The sequence below is a fragment of the Amblyomma maculatum genome, chromosome 4 (assembly GCF_055883805.1).
Source record: "Amblyomma maculatum isolate TAMU_Amacu chromosome 4, ASM5588380v1, whole genome shotgun sequence".
Taxonomy (NCBI): Eukaryota; Metazoa; Arthropoda; class Arachnida; order Ixodida; family Ixodidae; genus Amblyomma; species Amblyomma maculatum.
This window is the reverse complement of record NC_139347.1, coordinates 99,401,394-99,419,980: the sequence shown is the minus strand read 5'-3', so window position 1 is coordinate 99,419,980 and position 18,587 is coordinate 99,401,394. Positions and strand designations below refer to the sequence as shown.

Genomic DNA, 18,587 nt, shown 5'->3' with positions numbered 1-18,587 from the left:
CCGAACGATAGAGGGCCGAAAGAAGTGTGGGGTATGGTTTGGGGAGGGGGTAAGGCCCGCCACGAGAGGGAAGGAAAAGCGGCGAGTCGGAAAAACGGCGAAGGGTAGGAAAGAAAATATGCTAAAAGCGGGGAGAAAGAAAGAGGTGTCTGGAACGGAGAACGAAGAGGAGGGGAAAAACACAAATGCAAAGACGAAAGAACCAGGACCGTCGCCGTGCTGGCGGTGGAAGCAGTCACCTCGATCATTCTGTAACGAGCGTCGAGCCCAGTGGCAGTCCTACTACCACCACGATACCATCATCACACCACCACGGGCTGGTAGGTGCTATATATCTGGCTGCCTCACTGTCGACCGAGCGACGGTGTTACGCCGACAGTGGAGTGTGTTGTTGTTCATGCACGGCGCAGTGGTGTGATAGATGCCTCACGATACCGCGTTGTAGTAGAGCTGCAACACCCGGCGCGTTTCCGCTAGTGCCTCTCAGATGTTGCCCCTCATGCTCCCGCTGGCAAGAACTGTCTTCTGAGGAGAACCGAACGCCGAGAAGTGTGCCTGGGATACCGGGTGCCCCCGTTCGGAACAGGTGTTGCCTGGCGGCGTGGTCGCCGGCAGACCCAGCGTGTCTCTTGGGGGAGGCTGCGCGCCGCTCGTCTGGTGGAGCCGATCGCACAGACAGCCGCCACCCACTTCTCGTGACTGACAGCCGCCGGCGTCACGGCGCCGGCCCTCTGCTACCATGCGCGGTACCGGAGGCAGATTAATTCGTCTCGGCAACACCGGTCCGGCCTGCACAGATCAGTGAAATTACACGCCTTCCCTCCAAGGCTGCACAGGTTCTTTTGCGTTTCATCCATCGAGCCGGCGCTGCCGCAGCGTCTTGTCGTCGGCGAGCTGTCCCAAAAGGATCGTCCTGGTGATGCGTCGCCTGCGACACTGTTGCAGTGTCCCTGACATGGAATACCCGTGATCGCATAGTCGGTGTCCTTTTCCCTGGTCTGCAAGCTTGTGGGGTGTGCCTGATCCCAACCGTGTTTTTGTTCGCTCTTCTTTTACGTGTTGCGGCGGCTACTTCAGCCGGAGCCTCGTACTCAGGACACGATGTCGGAGAGTCAAGGATCCACAGCACAGCCCGGTAGTTCCCAGGTGAGTGTAGTGCATGAACCCGTGGGCTATGGGCACTGTCACAGCTGCAGTCTGCGCGTGTATGCCTTCTTCCGCATACCTCCACGGCGCCTCCTGTAAGCTCTTTTTTTTCTCGGCGATTATTTTTCTTACTTGTCGCTTTATTACAAATTTGAGGAAAGCGCCGTGGCAGCGGAGGCGACGACGGATTCTAAAAGTGGAGCGGATGTGTGTTGCGTGTTCTTGCTTCAGTGGGTCCGCGCCACATAGGACCGCCTGCCGGGAGCGGCTGTCAACGCGGAGCGCGTGGAACCTGCTCTGAGGCGAATGTGTGTACACCGTTGCGTGGTCTCGTGTGGGTCGGCTAAGTGGCGTCTTATGGTTTGTTAAGAGGCCGTGTATGAAGCATGGTAGCTTGTAGGGGTACCGAAACACCAATATACGACCGGTTTGTAGCCTTCTTAAAGTTAAGAATGCTTATGCTCTGTCTCACCTTAGTTATTCTCTCTTTTTTGTGCCTGTGACTATAGATTCGAGCAGCAGTCCCTGTATACCTCTGGATTCTGCGTTCTGCAAAAAGCAAAAGGATAGCGAAGAACAAAAGTCAATATCAAATGCATATCACTGGTAAAGAGGAAGTCGCAAAACTAACGATAGTAATGCGCAAGAAAATAACAGCATGCTTTGCAAGACACTGCCGACGCCACAGCATGAAACTTAGTGCTCGTATGCGTATTAATAATAATAATAAATTGGTTCACAGGAAGGGAAAGGCGCAGTAACTGTCACACTTGCTCTGTGGACACCCGAACCGCGCCGTAGGGGAAGGGAGGAGGGTGGGAATGAAAGTGTAAAGAGAGAAAGAGGAGCCGTAGTGGAGGGCTACGGAGTAATTTCGACCACCTGGGGATCTTTAACGTGCGCTGACATCGCACAGCACACGACGCCTCTTCGTTTCGCCTCCATCGAAACGCAGCCGCCGCGGTCGGGTTCGAACCCGGGAACTCCGGCACAGTAGTCGGGCGTCTTACCACTGCACCACCCCGGACGTATTACAGCCAGTTTCGTATTCGAGCGCACAAAAGGCAGCGTCTTATCGACGTATCACGTCTTATCGAACGTGGACCACATAACACATGACTACTGGGCCAGCGGCGCAAGAAGCTTGGATATTTCTGTCTGCTTGCGGGGACACCGGTGTATACCACATTCGCGGGTGCGTGACATCTCACGCGTTCAGCGCCTGGGAACTACAGTCAAATGTAGAACGGGCAGGCCACGGGTGTTTTTCAGCCGAACGTATTGCAGGGCTTTTTTTTATCTCTCTCTCTTTTTTTTTTTTTTTTTTGTTGTTTCGAATAGTATGCCGGAACACTCCTTTGATGGCGCTACCCGCTGAAGCAATGATCTTTGTGCCGCCTCCATGATGTGATCGTCCCGCGGGCATTTCCATTCTTCCTTGGCGCAGCTCACGACCGGATTTATATCATTTGCGTCGCCGACTTCCTGCAACGAGGGCTGCATCGCTCGCGCGGCCGTCCTCGCCTGTGGCCGCTTCTACGCACCGGGCTGCCTTTTTTTTTTGTCTCTCTCACTTTTTCCTTTAATATTTCTTGTCTTGCCCCTCACTTGGGCAATTACGGCTATGCGCCTTCACTCTGCAACCAGCAACGGAAGCGCGGACCTCTTGTGTTGTGTGCCATGCTTGACTTTCGAGCGTCCACCAGGCTGACTCAGAGAATGACCGTTGATATGCCTTGAGTGTCGGTGTCAGAAACGTACTGGCTGTTCTCTGAGTGTTGTTTCAGTTAGCTTCGTGCAGTTTCATGTACGTACAGGCAGGTCCAGTGTTGAAAGGAATAGTGATTTCGGACACAAAAGCGGAGTAGGTTGTTACTTGAACCGTGCGTTTGAAAATGCCTCATGGGCACAGTCTGTCGGAAGAACTGTTCCAAAATAGCGACCTATATACGGTTAATGAGATCCATTTCATGCTGAGCTGCCTGTAAACGTTTTGAAGGCATGCTGCTTGAGAAACTCCACGAGGAGGCAGACAAGTTAATCTGCTCCAATTGCATGTTCCTGTCCAATATTGGGTATTTATTCGAAAACGCCTTGCTTTCTCCGTCACAACTTTTGTTTGATTTTTTGGTATCGACGTCTTCATCTCTTTCCCTGTTCTCCGCCACTTTATCTACCACATCACTGATATACATAGTGTATTAACCACATTACCGACAAAATGTGTCACCAACGATATTTTCTTTTTACTTGGAATCGATGTTGTTCCCCTGATGGAACAATAATTGTCGGCTTCGTTTTTCGCGCCAATTGGAGATGGGAAAGGAGAAGATGGAGCCCTTTACTCTTTCAGTAACCATTTTTATCCAGCCTAAGGGCACAACAATAATATAGCTTCCTTAAAGAGCTTACTGAGTGTGAAGTTAGGTGAACTTTCGCGCCATTCGGGTTCCCGTACAGAGCGTACGAACCGAGGTAGATAATTTGAGATGCGCACTTGTCCTCGGTCACGGCGACTACCAATTTGGTGGAACCACGGACGCACGACGGAGGCGCGATGACAGCTATAATGTTGCCGGCGTCACTTGCCGCTGCAGAGCACTCATTCCCTTCTCGTCTTGCCTTCCTACCATAGCTGTCACTCCAGCGCGCAGCTTTGTGCAGTGTTCAGTGTTGAATGTCATATCGCGGATCAGTGGACGTTTTCTTTTGTATACATTCTCGTATTGCTATGTGCGCGTCTTTCCCTCTGCTCATGAGCATACAGCCTTTGTCGGACAGGAGGCGTGCGGTGGCTGACCAGTGCGCGATGAAGCGGAATGGGACATTGAGCTGCAGGTGCTCAAAAGGAGGGCTTGGTCAAGTTGGAGTTTTCACGTAGCGTTTGAGCCCTCAGTGACAGCTTTCTGCTTTTTTTATAAAGAACTTCAGTTGTTCACGCAGCATACGTGGATCCCGCATGCACGTGTGCGAAAAAGAAAACAAGGGAAAGCAGAGGTTCGGAATGCAGTGACGTCAGTGCCGTTCGTATGTTTGCTTGAGACGTCTCCTTTCCCAAGTGTTTGTTTAGTTAATATCCTTTCGCCAGTCTTTGATTGGTGAGAAAAGTTGCCTTATTGCCCAGCTGCCCCCGCCATGGGCGGAGACAGATGGCTTAAAAATAAGCGCTCTGGGTTAAACCAAGGCTGATTTCGTCCGACCAACGGGTCAGTCATGTAAATAGCTTTCTCCTTGCTTGTGTCTTCTTGTTTTATTTATGCGTAAATAAATAGTTAATCTTTCTGTCGTGCCATCAAGTAACGTGATTGTTGCGAGTCTGAATCTTCAACTTATCAAGAACATCGATATCAAGTGTTTCCTCACCTGGCCACCTGAAGGGGAAACCTAACTGGCGCAGTCGCGACAGGATCGCAACATCTTTCTACTCGAGGCATTGGACGGAAGGTTGGAAGAACAAGTCGGTGGACAAGCTACAGAGTAGTTCTTCCTAAAGGAGAAAATGTGAAGCTGCATCAAGAACCTGACGTCGAGAAGCCTCGTGATCACTGTTCGAGTTCGAGAGGACATCGGAGGCTCAAATCAGCGAGGAGCTGAAGGAGCCGGGTGACAAGCCATCGAGGGTTCGAGACAGTAAGCTTCTGAAAGGAACCAGGCGCCCACATCGAAGGGGTCAAATCAGGAACCAGGCGATCAAGTCGAGCGAGGTCAAGGCGGTGAGCTGCTGAGGGACCAGGAGCAGCTCGTGGGAATCTACCTTCTCGGGAGCCCGCTGTCATCACACCGAGTGCAACAGCAGTGCGGTCGACGGAGCATCGAAAGAGGTAGGACACCTTTTTGCTTTCTCCGAATTTGCCATGTCTGTGTAGTGGTTGTACGCTACGGGTAGATGCAATGACTGCTACAATGATGGATGCCGCAGGGAACGGTCTAGAGCCTAACGGGCAATCTGCGTTAGCAAAGCCGGTACCAGCTACAGAGCAGGCACTAGGAAATGTGGCTCAGGCGTTGCTGGTATAGAAGGAGCATAAGGTTGAATTGTGTGAAATTGAGAAGTTAAAGCTCCAAATTAAGCTGGAAAAAATAAAACTGACTGAAATGCAACTTCAACCACTGGCGCATGCGCAGCATGGACAGAGGACTGGTCAAAAGCTGGGCGATTATGCAAAAGAATTGAAAGCGGTGCTGACACCTATGCCAGAAAAAGATCCAATGGTGCCCGCATGGTTCAAAAGTGCTGACACAATGATGGAAACCCTTAAACTTCCGGAAGAAATTCGTGGGGCTATTTTATTGCCGTTCCTCACTGAGAAAATGAGGGCTTTTGTAGCCAGTGAGTCCGATGGAAGGGTAATGCCATGCAAGGAGCTTAAGGAGAGAGTTTTATAAGAGCTCAGAATGACTCTGAATGAGTAAAAGCGGTTGTTCATGGCGGTACGCAAAGAGCAAGGTGACTCATGGCAGCAGGTAGCGACCAGGCTCGAGACAATGTTCAGGTACTATGTGAATAGCAGAGACATCGAATGTCTGGAAGGCTTGAGATATTTGATGATAGCAGACAGAAGTTTCAAACAAGTGTTGCCAGACGAAGTCAGGACCTATGTCATGCAAAATGAGAACCAGAGCTGGCTCACGGCCGATGAGATGGCCGGATTAGCGGAAACGTTCGAGGACAGTCGACGGGTAGGCAAACCGCGAGAGCGTTTTGAAGGTTCTAAACCCCAACAGCAAGGTGGGGAGAATCGGGAAAAGCAACCGCTAACTCAAAACCCTAACGCTGGTGGGAAAAATAGACATGCAGGTGTGAAGTGCTTTCGCTGCAAGAAATATGGGCACATGTCGATTCACTGCACAAATGCACAGCAAAGGAAGGACGCAACAGATTCCAAAAAGGAAACGAGCAGGCTAGTATAGCTCGAGCTGAAATGCTTGTCCCCGATAAACTTGGCTCTGAACCGGAGAGAAAGGAAAACCCGATCAAGTAGTTGAATCTGACTCTCTCACTTGGGTAAAGCTGCAAATCGGAGCTAGCCGGACAGAAGCTTGTATGGACTCAGGAGCAGAGATTAGAGGATTGAGGGCAGCGATTGTACCTGCTTGTGTCGAGACTGCTCCGGTAAAATAAAACTAGGAGGTGCTTTTGGACAGATAATGGACGCAGACTTAATGTATGTGCCTACGGTCCTTAGCACCAGAAGGAGAAACAGTTAATCAGCAGGTGCCATGCGCTGTAAACGCAGAGCTAGCCGAAGGTGTAGGTGCGTTGCTCACACCCGAAACTCATACACTGCTTCAAAGAGTCGAGAAGCAGCAGGTGGGAGAAGCTGAAGAGAGGGCCGTCCTTGAACAAGAGGCACGCTCTACGCACGGGTTGGACAAGGACAAAACAGAGGCTACACTCGAGTTCGCGAAAGACGATAATGCAGAGCCGATAGTTCTCTCAGCTTTTGCTGTAGGCCAAAACGAGCAGCGTCTGAAAATAGATCGAGGGCTTAAGATTTTAAGGTGGAGCAGCGAGACGATGTATCGTTACGAGAAGTGTGGAGACAGGAAGGAGAGGGTAGCCACGGGATGGTTGTCCATGAAGAAATGAATGATGGAAGGGTGTACAAACAACTAGTGCTCCCAGAATCTTGAAGGCGTGAAGTGCTGGCTGGCGCATGACAGACCAAGCGGTGGGCATTTCTCAGAAAAGAAAACCAAGCAAAGGATTAGAAGTGCATTCTTTTGGCCAGCAATGGTGACGGACGTGAAGAACCACTGCCGCAGCTGTTACAGTGCCAGATGTTTTCACGTGCAACAGTTAGAGATCAGGTGCCGACAACACCGCTAACTAGACCAGAGACACCGTTTCAGGTAGTGTTCCTGGATTGTATAGGACCGCTTGAGCCCGGGTCGGCAAGGGGACACCGCTATGTGCTAATCATTGTTGATTTGTGTACGAGATGGGCAGAAGTTATACCGCTCAAAACTCAAAAATCTGACAGCCAAAGTTTCGTATCAAGCGTTGATAGAGGTTTTCACTAGATTTGGGACTCCTGAACTAATTTGCTGTGACCAGGGAACCAACTTTGTGTCCAGATTAACTCAAGAATTCATGCAGAAGCTGGGAGTTCAGATACGATTTTCTACTCCTGAACAGAGTAACGGGATCGTGGAGAGATGAAACGGGACATTTAAGGCTATACTTCGCACCGCCGACGGGACTGAAACAAACCGGCCGCTCAATACTTGTCTGAGTTGGGGCAACAGATGAATGAAGCCGCGGAAAAGGTTGACGAAAGGGCAGAAGTCACACAGATGTCGTATGCAGCCAAATACAACCTTAGGGCTGGACCAAAAGAGTTAAGGGGGGGGGGGGGGGGGAATAGCCCTCATACTTGAAAGCGGTCAAGTCGGTAAGTTGCAGCCGAAGTGGCGGGGACCAGCTGTTAAAAAGGAGAGGAAGCGAGATAACAGCTATAATATTAACACTGAAGAAGAAATCAGATGGGTGCATGCGAACAGGCTGCGGCCCTGTGTAGCACGAACCCAGAATGTGGGGGTTGTATTTGACTCGGGCGGCGAGTTTGGTGAGGTGTACGAGACCCCACAGTGCCAAATGAAGAACCGATTTCTACAGTTTGAGATCTCAGACGGATCGTTGACGCAGCAATAGAGACGTGAGCTATCTGATATCGTAACTGGTGCATCCGGAGTATTTTCCGAGCGCCCAGGTCGATGTAAAGTTAGCTGACACTAAATAACGCTGCTTCCAAACATCAAACAAGAAAAGTCGCACCTTTATAAGGTACCTTTTGCTTTCAGAAAGGAAATACAGCGTTACGTAGAGCAACTACACGAGTGGGATTTCGTCTATCCAGTTGAGAGCGCATACGCGCATCCAATAGTATGCGTAGCCAAAAAGGATGGGTCGGTTATAATCTGCATTGATTTTCGGAAATTGAATGCCGTTACAGAACCAGACAGCTTCCCTATGGCTAATATGACCGAGATGCTCTATGAGGTGGCAGGTGCAAGATACATATCGGTATTGGATATGACACGGGGATAATGGCAGATAGCTTTAGACGAACGGTCACAGCGCCATACCGCGTTTGCCATACCTAAGCGCTTGTATGCATGGAAGGTAATGCCGTACGGGGTGCGAAATTCAGCAGCAACGTTTCAAAGAATTATGAATGAAATCCTAAAAGAGCATTCTCCTTATGCAATGGCATACATTGACGATATAGCCATTTTCTCGTCAACCTTGGAGGAGCACATCAAACACCTGCAGGTGGCACTGGAGACTCTAAAAAGGGCAGGCTTAACCGCAAACGCTGCTAAATGCAAGTTTGCACAAGGGAAAGTAAATTATCTAGGACATAGGGTAGGGTCAGACAAGCATGCCCCCGACCCAGTGAGAGTAAGTGCAATCACTGAATTGAGCGCTCCCAAGACAAAGAAGGAGCTGCGCAGTGTATTGGGCTTGTTTAACTATTACCGCGAGTATGTACCGGAGTATTCAAAGGTAGTGCGCCCATTGACAGACCTGACTAACAGGCGAGTTCCCAGCATCATTCCATGGAATGAAAAGGCAGAAGAGGCGTTTTGTGAAGCAAAAAGTGTATTGGGGTTGTTGCCGGAGCTGGTCGCACCTGATCACAACCAGGAGTTCCTTCTGACAACTGACGCTTCGGAAGTCGCGATAGGAGCTTGCCTATCGCAGGCAGTTGAAGGGGAACAGGAACCAATTGCCTTTTGAGCAAGAAATTGACGCCTGCTCAGACCAAATGGTCTGCAATTGAAAGGGAAGCTTTTGCGATCGTGTGGGCACTGGGGAAACTGGATACTTGGTTATTTGGGGTTGAAGTGAAGGTCGCAACAGACCACAACCCACTCACTTACCTGACCCGTTCAGCGCCCACTAGTGCGCGGTTGATGCTTTGGTCGCTTGCATTGCAGAAGTATGACCTAGAAGTAGTGAATATCAAAGGCTCACTGAACAAGTGCGCTGATTCACTCTTGCGCCTAGAATGTAGGAACAGAAGCATTAAAATAATTCTTTTTGTTTGTTTGCGTGTTTGTTCCTTTGGCAGTCGCAAACAATAGATCTAATGATAGATCTTCTTTGTGTATTATCATGTGCATCCATTGTGCGGTAGTGCCTGACTGGCTCCCTGCGGCAGTCACTGTGGGAAGTGAGGGGTATACGAGCTAGCCTGGTAGTTGGCATGCATGTAACGGACATGGCAGGTTCTGGAATGTGCTGACTGGTGTCCTAACCTTGTGTGCGCGAAACGAACCAATTCTCTGTGTGCGCGCAGTGATGCTAGAGACTTTGTGGCTGAACTGAATTCTCACACTGACAGCAAGTGTCCGTGTGACATTCTTAGTCGGGAGGTGTGAAGTTCGGTGAACTTTCGCGCCATTCGGTTTCCCGTATAGAGCGTACGAACCGAGGTAGATACTTTGAGATGTGCACCTGTCCTCGGTCACGGTGACTACCAATTTGGTGGAACCACTGACGCACGACGGAGGCGCGATGGCAGCTATAATGTTGCCGGCGTCACCTGCCGCTGCAGAGCACTCATTCCCTTCTCGTCTTGCCTTCCTACCATAGCTGTCACTCCAGCGCGCAGCTTTGTGCAGTGTTCAGTGTTGAATATCATATCGGGGACCAGGGGACGTTTTCTTTTGTATGCATTCTCGTATTGCTATGTGAGCGTCTTACCCTCTGCTCATGTGCATACAGCCTTTGTGGGGTAGCAAATGTGCGGTGGCTGACCAGTGCGCGATGAAGCGCAACGGGTCATTGAGCTGCAGGTGCTCAAAATAAGGGTTTGGTCAAGTTGGAGTTTCCACGTAGCGTTTGAGCCCTCAGTGACAGCTTTCTGCTTTTTTTTTATAAAGAACTTCAACTGTTGTTCACACGGCATACGTTGGTCCCGCATGCACGTGTGCGAAAAAGAAAACAAGAGAAAGCAGAGATTCGGAATGCAGTGACGTCAGTGCCGTTCGTATGTTTGCTTGCGGCCTCTCCTTTCCCAAGTGTTTGTTTACTTATTATCCTTTCCACAGCCTTTGATTGGTGAGAAAAGTCGCTTTATTGCTTATTGGTTGCTGTCCCCGCCATGGGCGGAGGCAGATGGCTTAAAAGTAAGCGCTCTGGGTTGAACCAAGGCTGATTTCGTCCGACCAGCGGGTCAGACATGTATATAGTTTTCTCCTTGCTTGTGTCTTCTTGTTTTATGTATGTGTAAATAAATAGTTAATCTTTCTGTCGTGCCATCAAGTAACGTGATTGTTGCGAGTCTGAATGTTAAATTTATCAAGAACATCGATACTTTCAAGTGTTTCCTCACCTGGCCACCTGAAGGGGAACCTCAACTCTGAGCCTACTGATATTTTTGTTTTACAAGGGTAAACATTTGGGAAGGCCAATTCTTGATTGAAGAAGCACCATCTTCCAGCGATTATCGATCCGGCATGAAATATGACTGCTTCCCTGGATGATCACGCGTATTAGTTCATTCTGGTAGTAACAAATTCAAGGCGCACATAGATCTGAGTCAGCACGGAATTACAAACGATGATTGTGTCAATGGACAAAATGAAATAAGAGTAACGGTGTCTATAAAGAAGTGGGGCAGTTCCCATGATGTGTTTTAACCTTCGCCAAACTTCCGAGCGAGCGCAACATTATGACTGGGACATGCATAATTTGAGGGCACAGAGGAGCTTCGTTGGTTAGCGTTTTTGCCTTAAAAGAAAAAAAAAAACGGCCTCCTTTGCCTTTGTTATTTTTACATCCTTCCGATACTTTACGTTGACATAATTGCTTGACTCCGTCGTGTTCACAAACGGTCGTACGCTACACGTGCTACACGCGTGTATACTAGCCGCTACGAAATGGTCTGTAGCCCTGAGCAAAAATATTCAAAACAAAAGGCTGAAGCAAGTTGAAAGCACAATTGAAGACCTCGCCTATGAGGGCTATGAATGTGACAAATGTCATGCCGATGTATGACAAAAACCTGTTCTCCGATCCGTACGGGCTCTCGTACACATTAAAAACTGTGTAATCAGTCGACTAACTTCTGATTCTGAAACAATCGCATAGCGCCGCTGGCAAGGTATACGGTATCTAATTATGCGCACACCCTGTGGCTGCACCTACGCCATTCGGCACTACTGACCAAAAAAAAAAGTACAAGATGTATTTTGTAAGACGTTCATTTCGTCTAAGAAGCTTTGAGGCAATATGAGAAAACTTTCTAGGCCCGTTCGTGCTTTGGAAGTTTGCAACGCGCTAGCTCCGACTAATTAACACATGGATGATATCTGTTTTTCATTCAACATTAGTATGTCAGCCGGCATGTTTCAGGTATGTGCAGCTAAGGTTTCCTTAACTAATTTCTAACCACCTTATATTTTTAAGTACGCGATATCAGAATAAATACGTGCAGTCTCTCTAAAAACAAAAGCGTAGTAATTAAACAATTGACACTCTAAGAAGGTAAGAAGGTGCACGAAATATTTTAAGTGTTAACCGTCTGTAATTCTTATATCAAGGGGATGCGTCTGCATAGGAAGCTTCACTTTCTTGAATACAATTTGGCTCACCAGAAAATGAATGTGTAGGTATACTCCGTCCTTAACTTTGTTACATCCAGTCGCCCATACATTCCAAGCCAGTACCAAGGTCGGCTTTTATATGTGCGTTTTCTTTGTGCCCTGTCGCACCTGAACTCTTTGTTTGTATTTTAGTCGAGCTGCATTAACGGTAAATGTTAGCCCCATTTGCAGCCCGAGGGTGGCGGCACGAATCAACCTTTATGTGTAGAGCTCTAGCGCTTCTGACCATCTCTTTATCATTTACTTCCTCCACATCGCACATACATTTTACGCACTGATATGCTTCATGCACACTTTGTGGGCCTGTGCAAGTGTGGAAACATTCCAGCCTCTTGGAGATGATTCGTTATTCTTTGCTAAGTACTACGATGCCCGTCGGCAGGCTTGGAAAAAGACGCGCTAAGAGCGCTAGGAATCTAGATGTTCAAGAACTACCTTTAACTGTTCTTGAAAGAATTTTTACTGCACAGCCTTACTATGATGACAATTGCGTTGACTTGCTTCCAAGAATGACATTTCTACAGAAATGAAAGTAAATATATATATATATATATATACATATATATATATATATATATATATATATATATATATATATATATATATATATATATATATATATATATATATATATATATATATATATATATATATATATATATATATATATATATATATATATATATATATATATATATATATATATATATAAACTTGAAGTAGGTGACACACGGTGAAAAAACAACACTTTAATCCGACGTTTCGGCCGGGGTCCGGCCTTTGTCAAGGAATATAGCTACATTCCTTGACAAAGGCCGGACCCCGGCCGAAACGTCGGATTAAAGTGTTGTTTTTTCACCGTGTGTCACCTACTTCAAGTTTATATATATATTGTGCAGCTTTGCGTCGACTATCGGAAATTGAATAATGTGACAAAGAAAGATGTATACCCGTTGCCGCGCATCGATGACTCACTGGACAGATTGCGACGTGCGAAGTATTTTTCATCTATTGATTTAAAAAGCGGCTATTGGCAAATTGAAGTAGACGAAAGAGACTGAGAAAAAACCGCATTTGTCACTCCAGATGGCCTATATGAATTCAAAGTACTCCCATTTGGATTGTGCTCTGCCCCAGCTACATTCCAAAGAATGATGGACACCGTCCTCACTGGCCTCAAGTGGCAGGTCTGTCTTGTGTACTTGGACGATGTAGTTGTTTTTTCCGAAACATTTGATCAACACCTCGAACGCCTTCGAGCTGTCCTGGAAGCCCTCCGTTCTGCTGATCTCACGCTGAAGCCCGAGAAATGCCACTTCGGGTATACAGAACTCAAGTTCCTCGGCCATGTTGTAAGCGCTGATGGGGTGCGCCCGGATCCCGATAAGACTGCTGCCGTCGCACGATTTCCCGTTCCAGCTAATAAGAAGGCTGTTCAGCGCTTCCTCGGCCTGTGCGCATATTATCGGCGTTTCATTGCGGACTTTTCTCAGATCGCAGAACCTCTGACGCGCCTTACAAGGAAGGACACCTCCTTTGTGTGGAACTCTGAGCAGCAGGTGGCCTTCTCTTTGCTTCGTGAGCGCCTTCAAACATCCCCTGTTCTGGCGCACTTCGATGAAGCGGCTGACACTGAGGTACACACTGACGCCAGTAGTATCGGTCTTGGCGCGGTCCTTGTTCAGCATCAAGACGGGTTTGAGCGAGTAAATAGCCTATGCTAGCCGCACTCTCTCTCGTGCCGAAATGAACTATTCCACCTCAGAAAAGGAATGCCTGGCGGTCGTATGGGCTACTATGAAGTTTCGTCCCTATCTTTACGGCCGGCCATTTAAAGTCGTCACCGACCATCATTGTTTGTGCTGGCTGGCAAATCTGCGAGACCCATCTGGACGACTTGCACGCTGGAGTTTACGGCTTCAGGAGTTTGACATAACCATTGTTTACAAGTCCGGCCGCAAAACACGAAGACGCCGACACGCTGTCACGAGCACCCATTGACACTGGCGATACTACAGCCGATGACGATAGCGATTTTCTAGGAGCCCTCAGCGCATCTGAACTCAGGGATCGACAAAGAGCTGATCCAGACATCCTTCCACTCATCGATTATCTGGAAGGGCGTGATACGATTCTGCCTCGACACCTATCTCGGCACCTTGGTTCCTTCTGCATACGGCAAGTCGTCTTGTATAAAAGAAACTCCCAGAGCCAAGACAGAACTTACCTTCTGGTAGTGCCATGCGAGCTCCGTGAGGATATTCTCCTTGCTTGCCATGATGAACCAACGTCTGGTCATTTGGGTTGCTCACGGACTCTTGCTCGAGTGCGCAACATGTATTACTGGCCAGGACTTTCCGCAGCAGTGAAACGCTATGTACGAAGCTGTCGCGAATGCCAGTGCCGTAAAACACCGCCCCAGAAGCCTGCCGGATTTCTCAAGCCCGTTAAAGTACCCCGCATTCCGTTCGACCAAATTGGAATGGATCTTCTTGGCCCTTTCCCTTTGTCGCAGGCCGGAAACAAATGGATAGTAGTCGCTACTGACTACCTGACTCGATACGCTGAGACAAAGGCAATCCCTCATGCCACAGCTTCCGAAGTAGCAGAGTTTTTCATGCACAACATAGTCTTGCGGCATGGCGCCCCTTCCTACGTCATTACCGACAGAGGGACAGCTTTCACTTCACAGCTGATCGACCGCATATTTGAGCTGAGTTGCACGACCGATCGCAAAACCACAGCGTACCATCCACAAAGCAATGGCCTTACAGAAAGATTGAATAAGACGATTGCGGACATGTTGGCAATGTACGTCGATGTGCAGCACAAGACCTGGGACGAGGTGCTGCCGTACGTTACATTTGCGTATAATACAGCCTTACAAGAGACAACGCGCTTCACACCATTTCGACTTGTTTACGGACGCGAAGTTCAGAGCATGCTCGATTCCATGCTCCCGTGCCCAGATGATGACCAGCTATCCTCAGATGCCCAGCAATATGCCATCCGCGCTGAGGAAGCCCGCCAGCTCGCCCGTGTGCACATTGGGCAGCAGCAGACCACTGACGCGCATCGTTACAACCTCCGGCACCACCAGGTTGACTACAAGCCTGGAGACCAAGTCTGGGTATGGACACCAGTTCGCCGTCCAGGCTTGTCAGAGAAACTCCTTTCCCGCTACTTCGGGCCGTACAAAGTGTTGCGCCGTGTGAGTGACCTCAGTTATGAAGTTATCCCAGACGGTGCCACACAACCAAAACGTCGAAAGCACAGCTCGGACATTGTGCACATTGTGCGACTGAAGCCGTACTACCACCGATAGCGTATGGCCACCCGCTGTGACCACTCTCTTGCTTTTCACACCATTTTTACCGGCCCTTCTCATTTTTTCGGAGGGAGGGGGTAATGCCACCTAGCGTTGCCAGGTGGCGCATGACTGAGGTGTGAAAGGAGGACGAAGTGGAAGAGGACGACAAAGTGTCGCTTGCACGTTTGCGTCTGTGCTGCTGTGTTCTTGTGTCTGGGCTACCCCCTGCTATCATTGGTATCCTTAGTCACCGTGTACGTGACAATATATATATATATATATATATATATATATATATATATATATATATATATATATATATATATATATATATATATATATATATATATATATATATATATATATATATATATATTACAGACACAGATATATTAGACGTCGGAGCTAGATAGCGAGGCCGACAACTTATTTTTGCATAAGGGAATAAACTACTTTTGGACAAAAAACACAGAGCTGAATAAAGCATACATTGTTGCACCGTGGTTTGGACGGTTCACCATCGCTCCTTTCGCGTGGCGTTCCTTGGCGCGCGTTCAAGTGTGGCATTGCAGATGGCAGGGACGCATGCCGCCTCGGCCAATCAGAACGCGCGGGACCCACTTTGTCCACGACAGCATGAGTCATTAAAGGCTTTCGCCTTAAAATGAATTGGAGGGTTTTGAAAGGAGATATTATGTCTGATGGTATCGTTGGCATGGTTTAGTTTGTTCGAGCGTATCTCTACATGCCCTTTGAAGCAAATTACAGTGATTAGCAATCCTGGATTTGGTAAGCGCTAAAAGCCTGGCTGGCGTCTTGCCGCTTGGTGCTCCTTCTCCAGAGCGTGCCTGGATGGCCTCGAAATAGCCATTTTAACTCCTGATGGCTTGGCAGAAAGGTAGATAATTAACACACCTTCGTTTATATAAGTCAGCTAAAACTGGTTTTCTAACCTCTGCGGTCACCGTTAATTCAGTTAACGGCCCTTTCATGCTTCGCTTCGTTTGGATTTATATTTACAGGTTTTTCTCCGAAGGCTATAAAATGACGCACAGGATGAATAAGACGTTGCCAGAGCGATCACTCCGCGTAGCTTATGTCGCCCAACAACGCGCTCTAACTGAAGAGTTGAAAAAAAAAAAAAAAAAGATTCTGCTTAGAAAATGAATAGAAGAATAATTTAATTAAACACAGGATTTCGTATTTCCTTGAGGCGTTTGAAAGAACAGTGTGGGCTGTTCTCTCAATTTGTTTTAGACAAGTGAATAATAAAAGTAAAAGTTGAAATTTTCACCGACTGATTACATAACTTAATTGTGCGGAGAGCGGGTGTATTTTGCACATGTCAGTGAAGGAAAAAAACTTAAGGAATCTCACTTTAGTAAATCTTGAATAAATTCGCAATCACTGAGGCATTAATTTTTAATAAGTTTAATGACTCGCAGCATAATAATGTCACGTTGGAGCGATACATTACAAGCAAAATTTTGAAGTTGAGCTGCTCTAACAGTTAATCTTCCTTTCTTAAGTGTATGCCTCCTGATGTTTATAAGCAGAGAGTATTTAATTCTCCATTAATACCTCTGCATCATTTAAGCTTCGAAATAAACCCCGTTGATGCAAGGCTAACGAGATCGGGCAGAAAGAGAAAGAAAAACGCGTATTTTTGCATTGAACCTATGAAAGTCGTACCGCGTAACTGAGGCAAGATTTTAAATATAAAAAGCACCCCAGGCACAATGCAACCGGATGCATAATGCCGGCACTATAGCCTAAAGTTGCTCAGACTATATTTTTTATTTTCCGTTTAATTAACTGATTATGTTTAACAACTCTACTTCAAGTATGACTCTAGAGCCTAAATTTTATATGCAAAGTTGTAGAGCAGCATTAGAAACCTCCCACTTAATGGTTTTCTAGCGATATATCTCACATTGTCTTTTTTTTTTTTTATTCTCGTCCCAAAGCCCTTAAAATAATAATAAAAAAGCCACGTGACGGGGTGTTTGTGCACTGCTGTTGTGCTGCCCTGAAACGTGCAATAGATGAACAAGGTCAGCTGCAGTTCGGCCAGGGGAAAGCAACAGGGCTTTGCTCAGGTAGTTGGTGTCCGTGCCTTCGCCCTTTGTAGCATGGCGCCTAGCAACTTGGGCGACACACATCACGATCATCTCCTCACCAGCCTGTCACTGGCCGGCGACAGCGAGAAGAGGGCGTTTCTGCAACTTCTTTTTTACGCCTGCAACTTTTGCCAGAATAAACTATACATTACACGTTAGTTTTTCACAGATTTTTTTTTTTTTTAACGGACGATTGTCTGTTTATTGCAAAACTTGAAAGAAAATATAAAAACCTAAAATGAATGTGAAGGAAGCCCCGCGCCGAACCAGACCTTAGCGAGGCAATACCAATTGAACATAAAAGAAAAGGGGCAATCCTCCAACTTAAAGTGTAATAAAAGCAGTTCGGAGAAAAATAAAAAAAAAAAGTGGCACAAATGATGAACGAGCAAAAATGCTTTCTAGGGCAGAGAGGCCGAAAAAAAAAATGAGAGAGAATAATCACTATTACGGAAGAAAAGAAAATGAACACAAGGCTGGATCGAGCGTGGCCAGGAGCGATGTGACATTGATAGTACGCGTTTTTATGTGCGCTGTGATAAGCACTGCATCAGATCATCTCGGCGTATTTTAACTTTCACAGTGCCGGCCTCTCCCTTGGCCGTGCTCTCATTTCGCGGGTATTTGTAATTGCTTTGGGCGGAGCTATGTCGTGAAAATTTCTGGCGATGTGTGTTGCGTTGCTTTACAGGCGTTCGAGAAAGCAGAGCGAGAGCAGTATTCATATTCGAGTTAAATACAAACTTATATCCGTTGGAAGCACTGAACGCTGGACAACTCGCCTTAAATGTATAAGAGCGAGGAAGGCGAAAATTGATGGATAATACTCTGCGTTTTTCTTGTTTTTTTTTTTTACACTTACATATTGGTTCTTTGGTTATTAGCAACCTGTTCGCCCCTGTTTAGCCGTTGGTTTCTCGAAACACGTGTGACTATTATGCACGGGAAATATGAACCGCTATGTGTATTATAAGCGGCGGATATACATACGTTATTTCGTGGGATACTCATCTGAACTTTCATGTGCGCACGTGTGACTCGTATTAGTTGGCGTATGAGGGACGTCCTCATGACACTCATTGTTAATCGTGCGATCTTGCATACAGTAGAAATCAAAGGAAAAAAAAAAGAAAAAAAAAAAGAGGCTCGCACAGGGACGGACGACCTGAAGGGCAGAATAAGACAACCCGGCGCTGCGGTTCGCGGGATACCGACAGCGACAATGCCAGGCCGTTCTCACGTTTCCACCGGCAGGAAGCAACGTGTGTGAAACGCGCCACTTTCCAAGTACAGTGTCTCCCAAGCGTCGTTGTGCCGTTTTGCCCACTTACGCGTTGGCCGATGGGCTTGACTTAGCACGCAGCCTCCCCTTTTTACGATGCGGTCATGTGCTG

General features: G+C 47.4%; 1 protein-coding gene across 2 annotated transcripts in view; it reads left to right on the top strand.

Annotated features, from left to right (window-relative positions):
* The first annotated feature begins 201 nt into the window (after positions 1-201).
* Positions 202-18,587, top strand: part of LOC146191782 (uncharacterized) — a 254,626-nt gene continuing 236,240 nt past the window's right edge. For both annotated transcript variants that reach the window (XM_084602286.1, XM_084602283.1), the window contains exon 1: positions 202-1,146. In XM_084602286.1, coding sequence (XP_084458412.1) covers positions 1,102-1,146 — 45 coding nt within the window. In that variant the 5' untranslated portion in view covers positions 202-1,101. The remainder of the gene's footprint in view (positions 1,147-18,587) is intronic.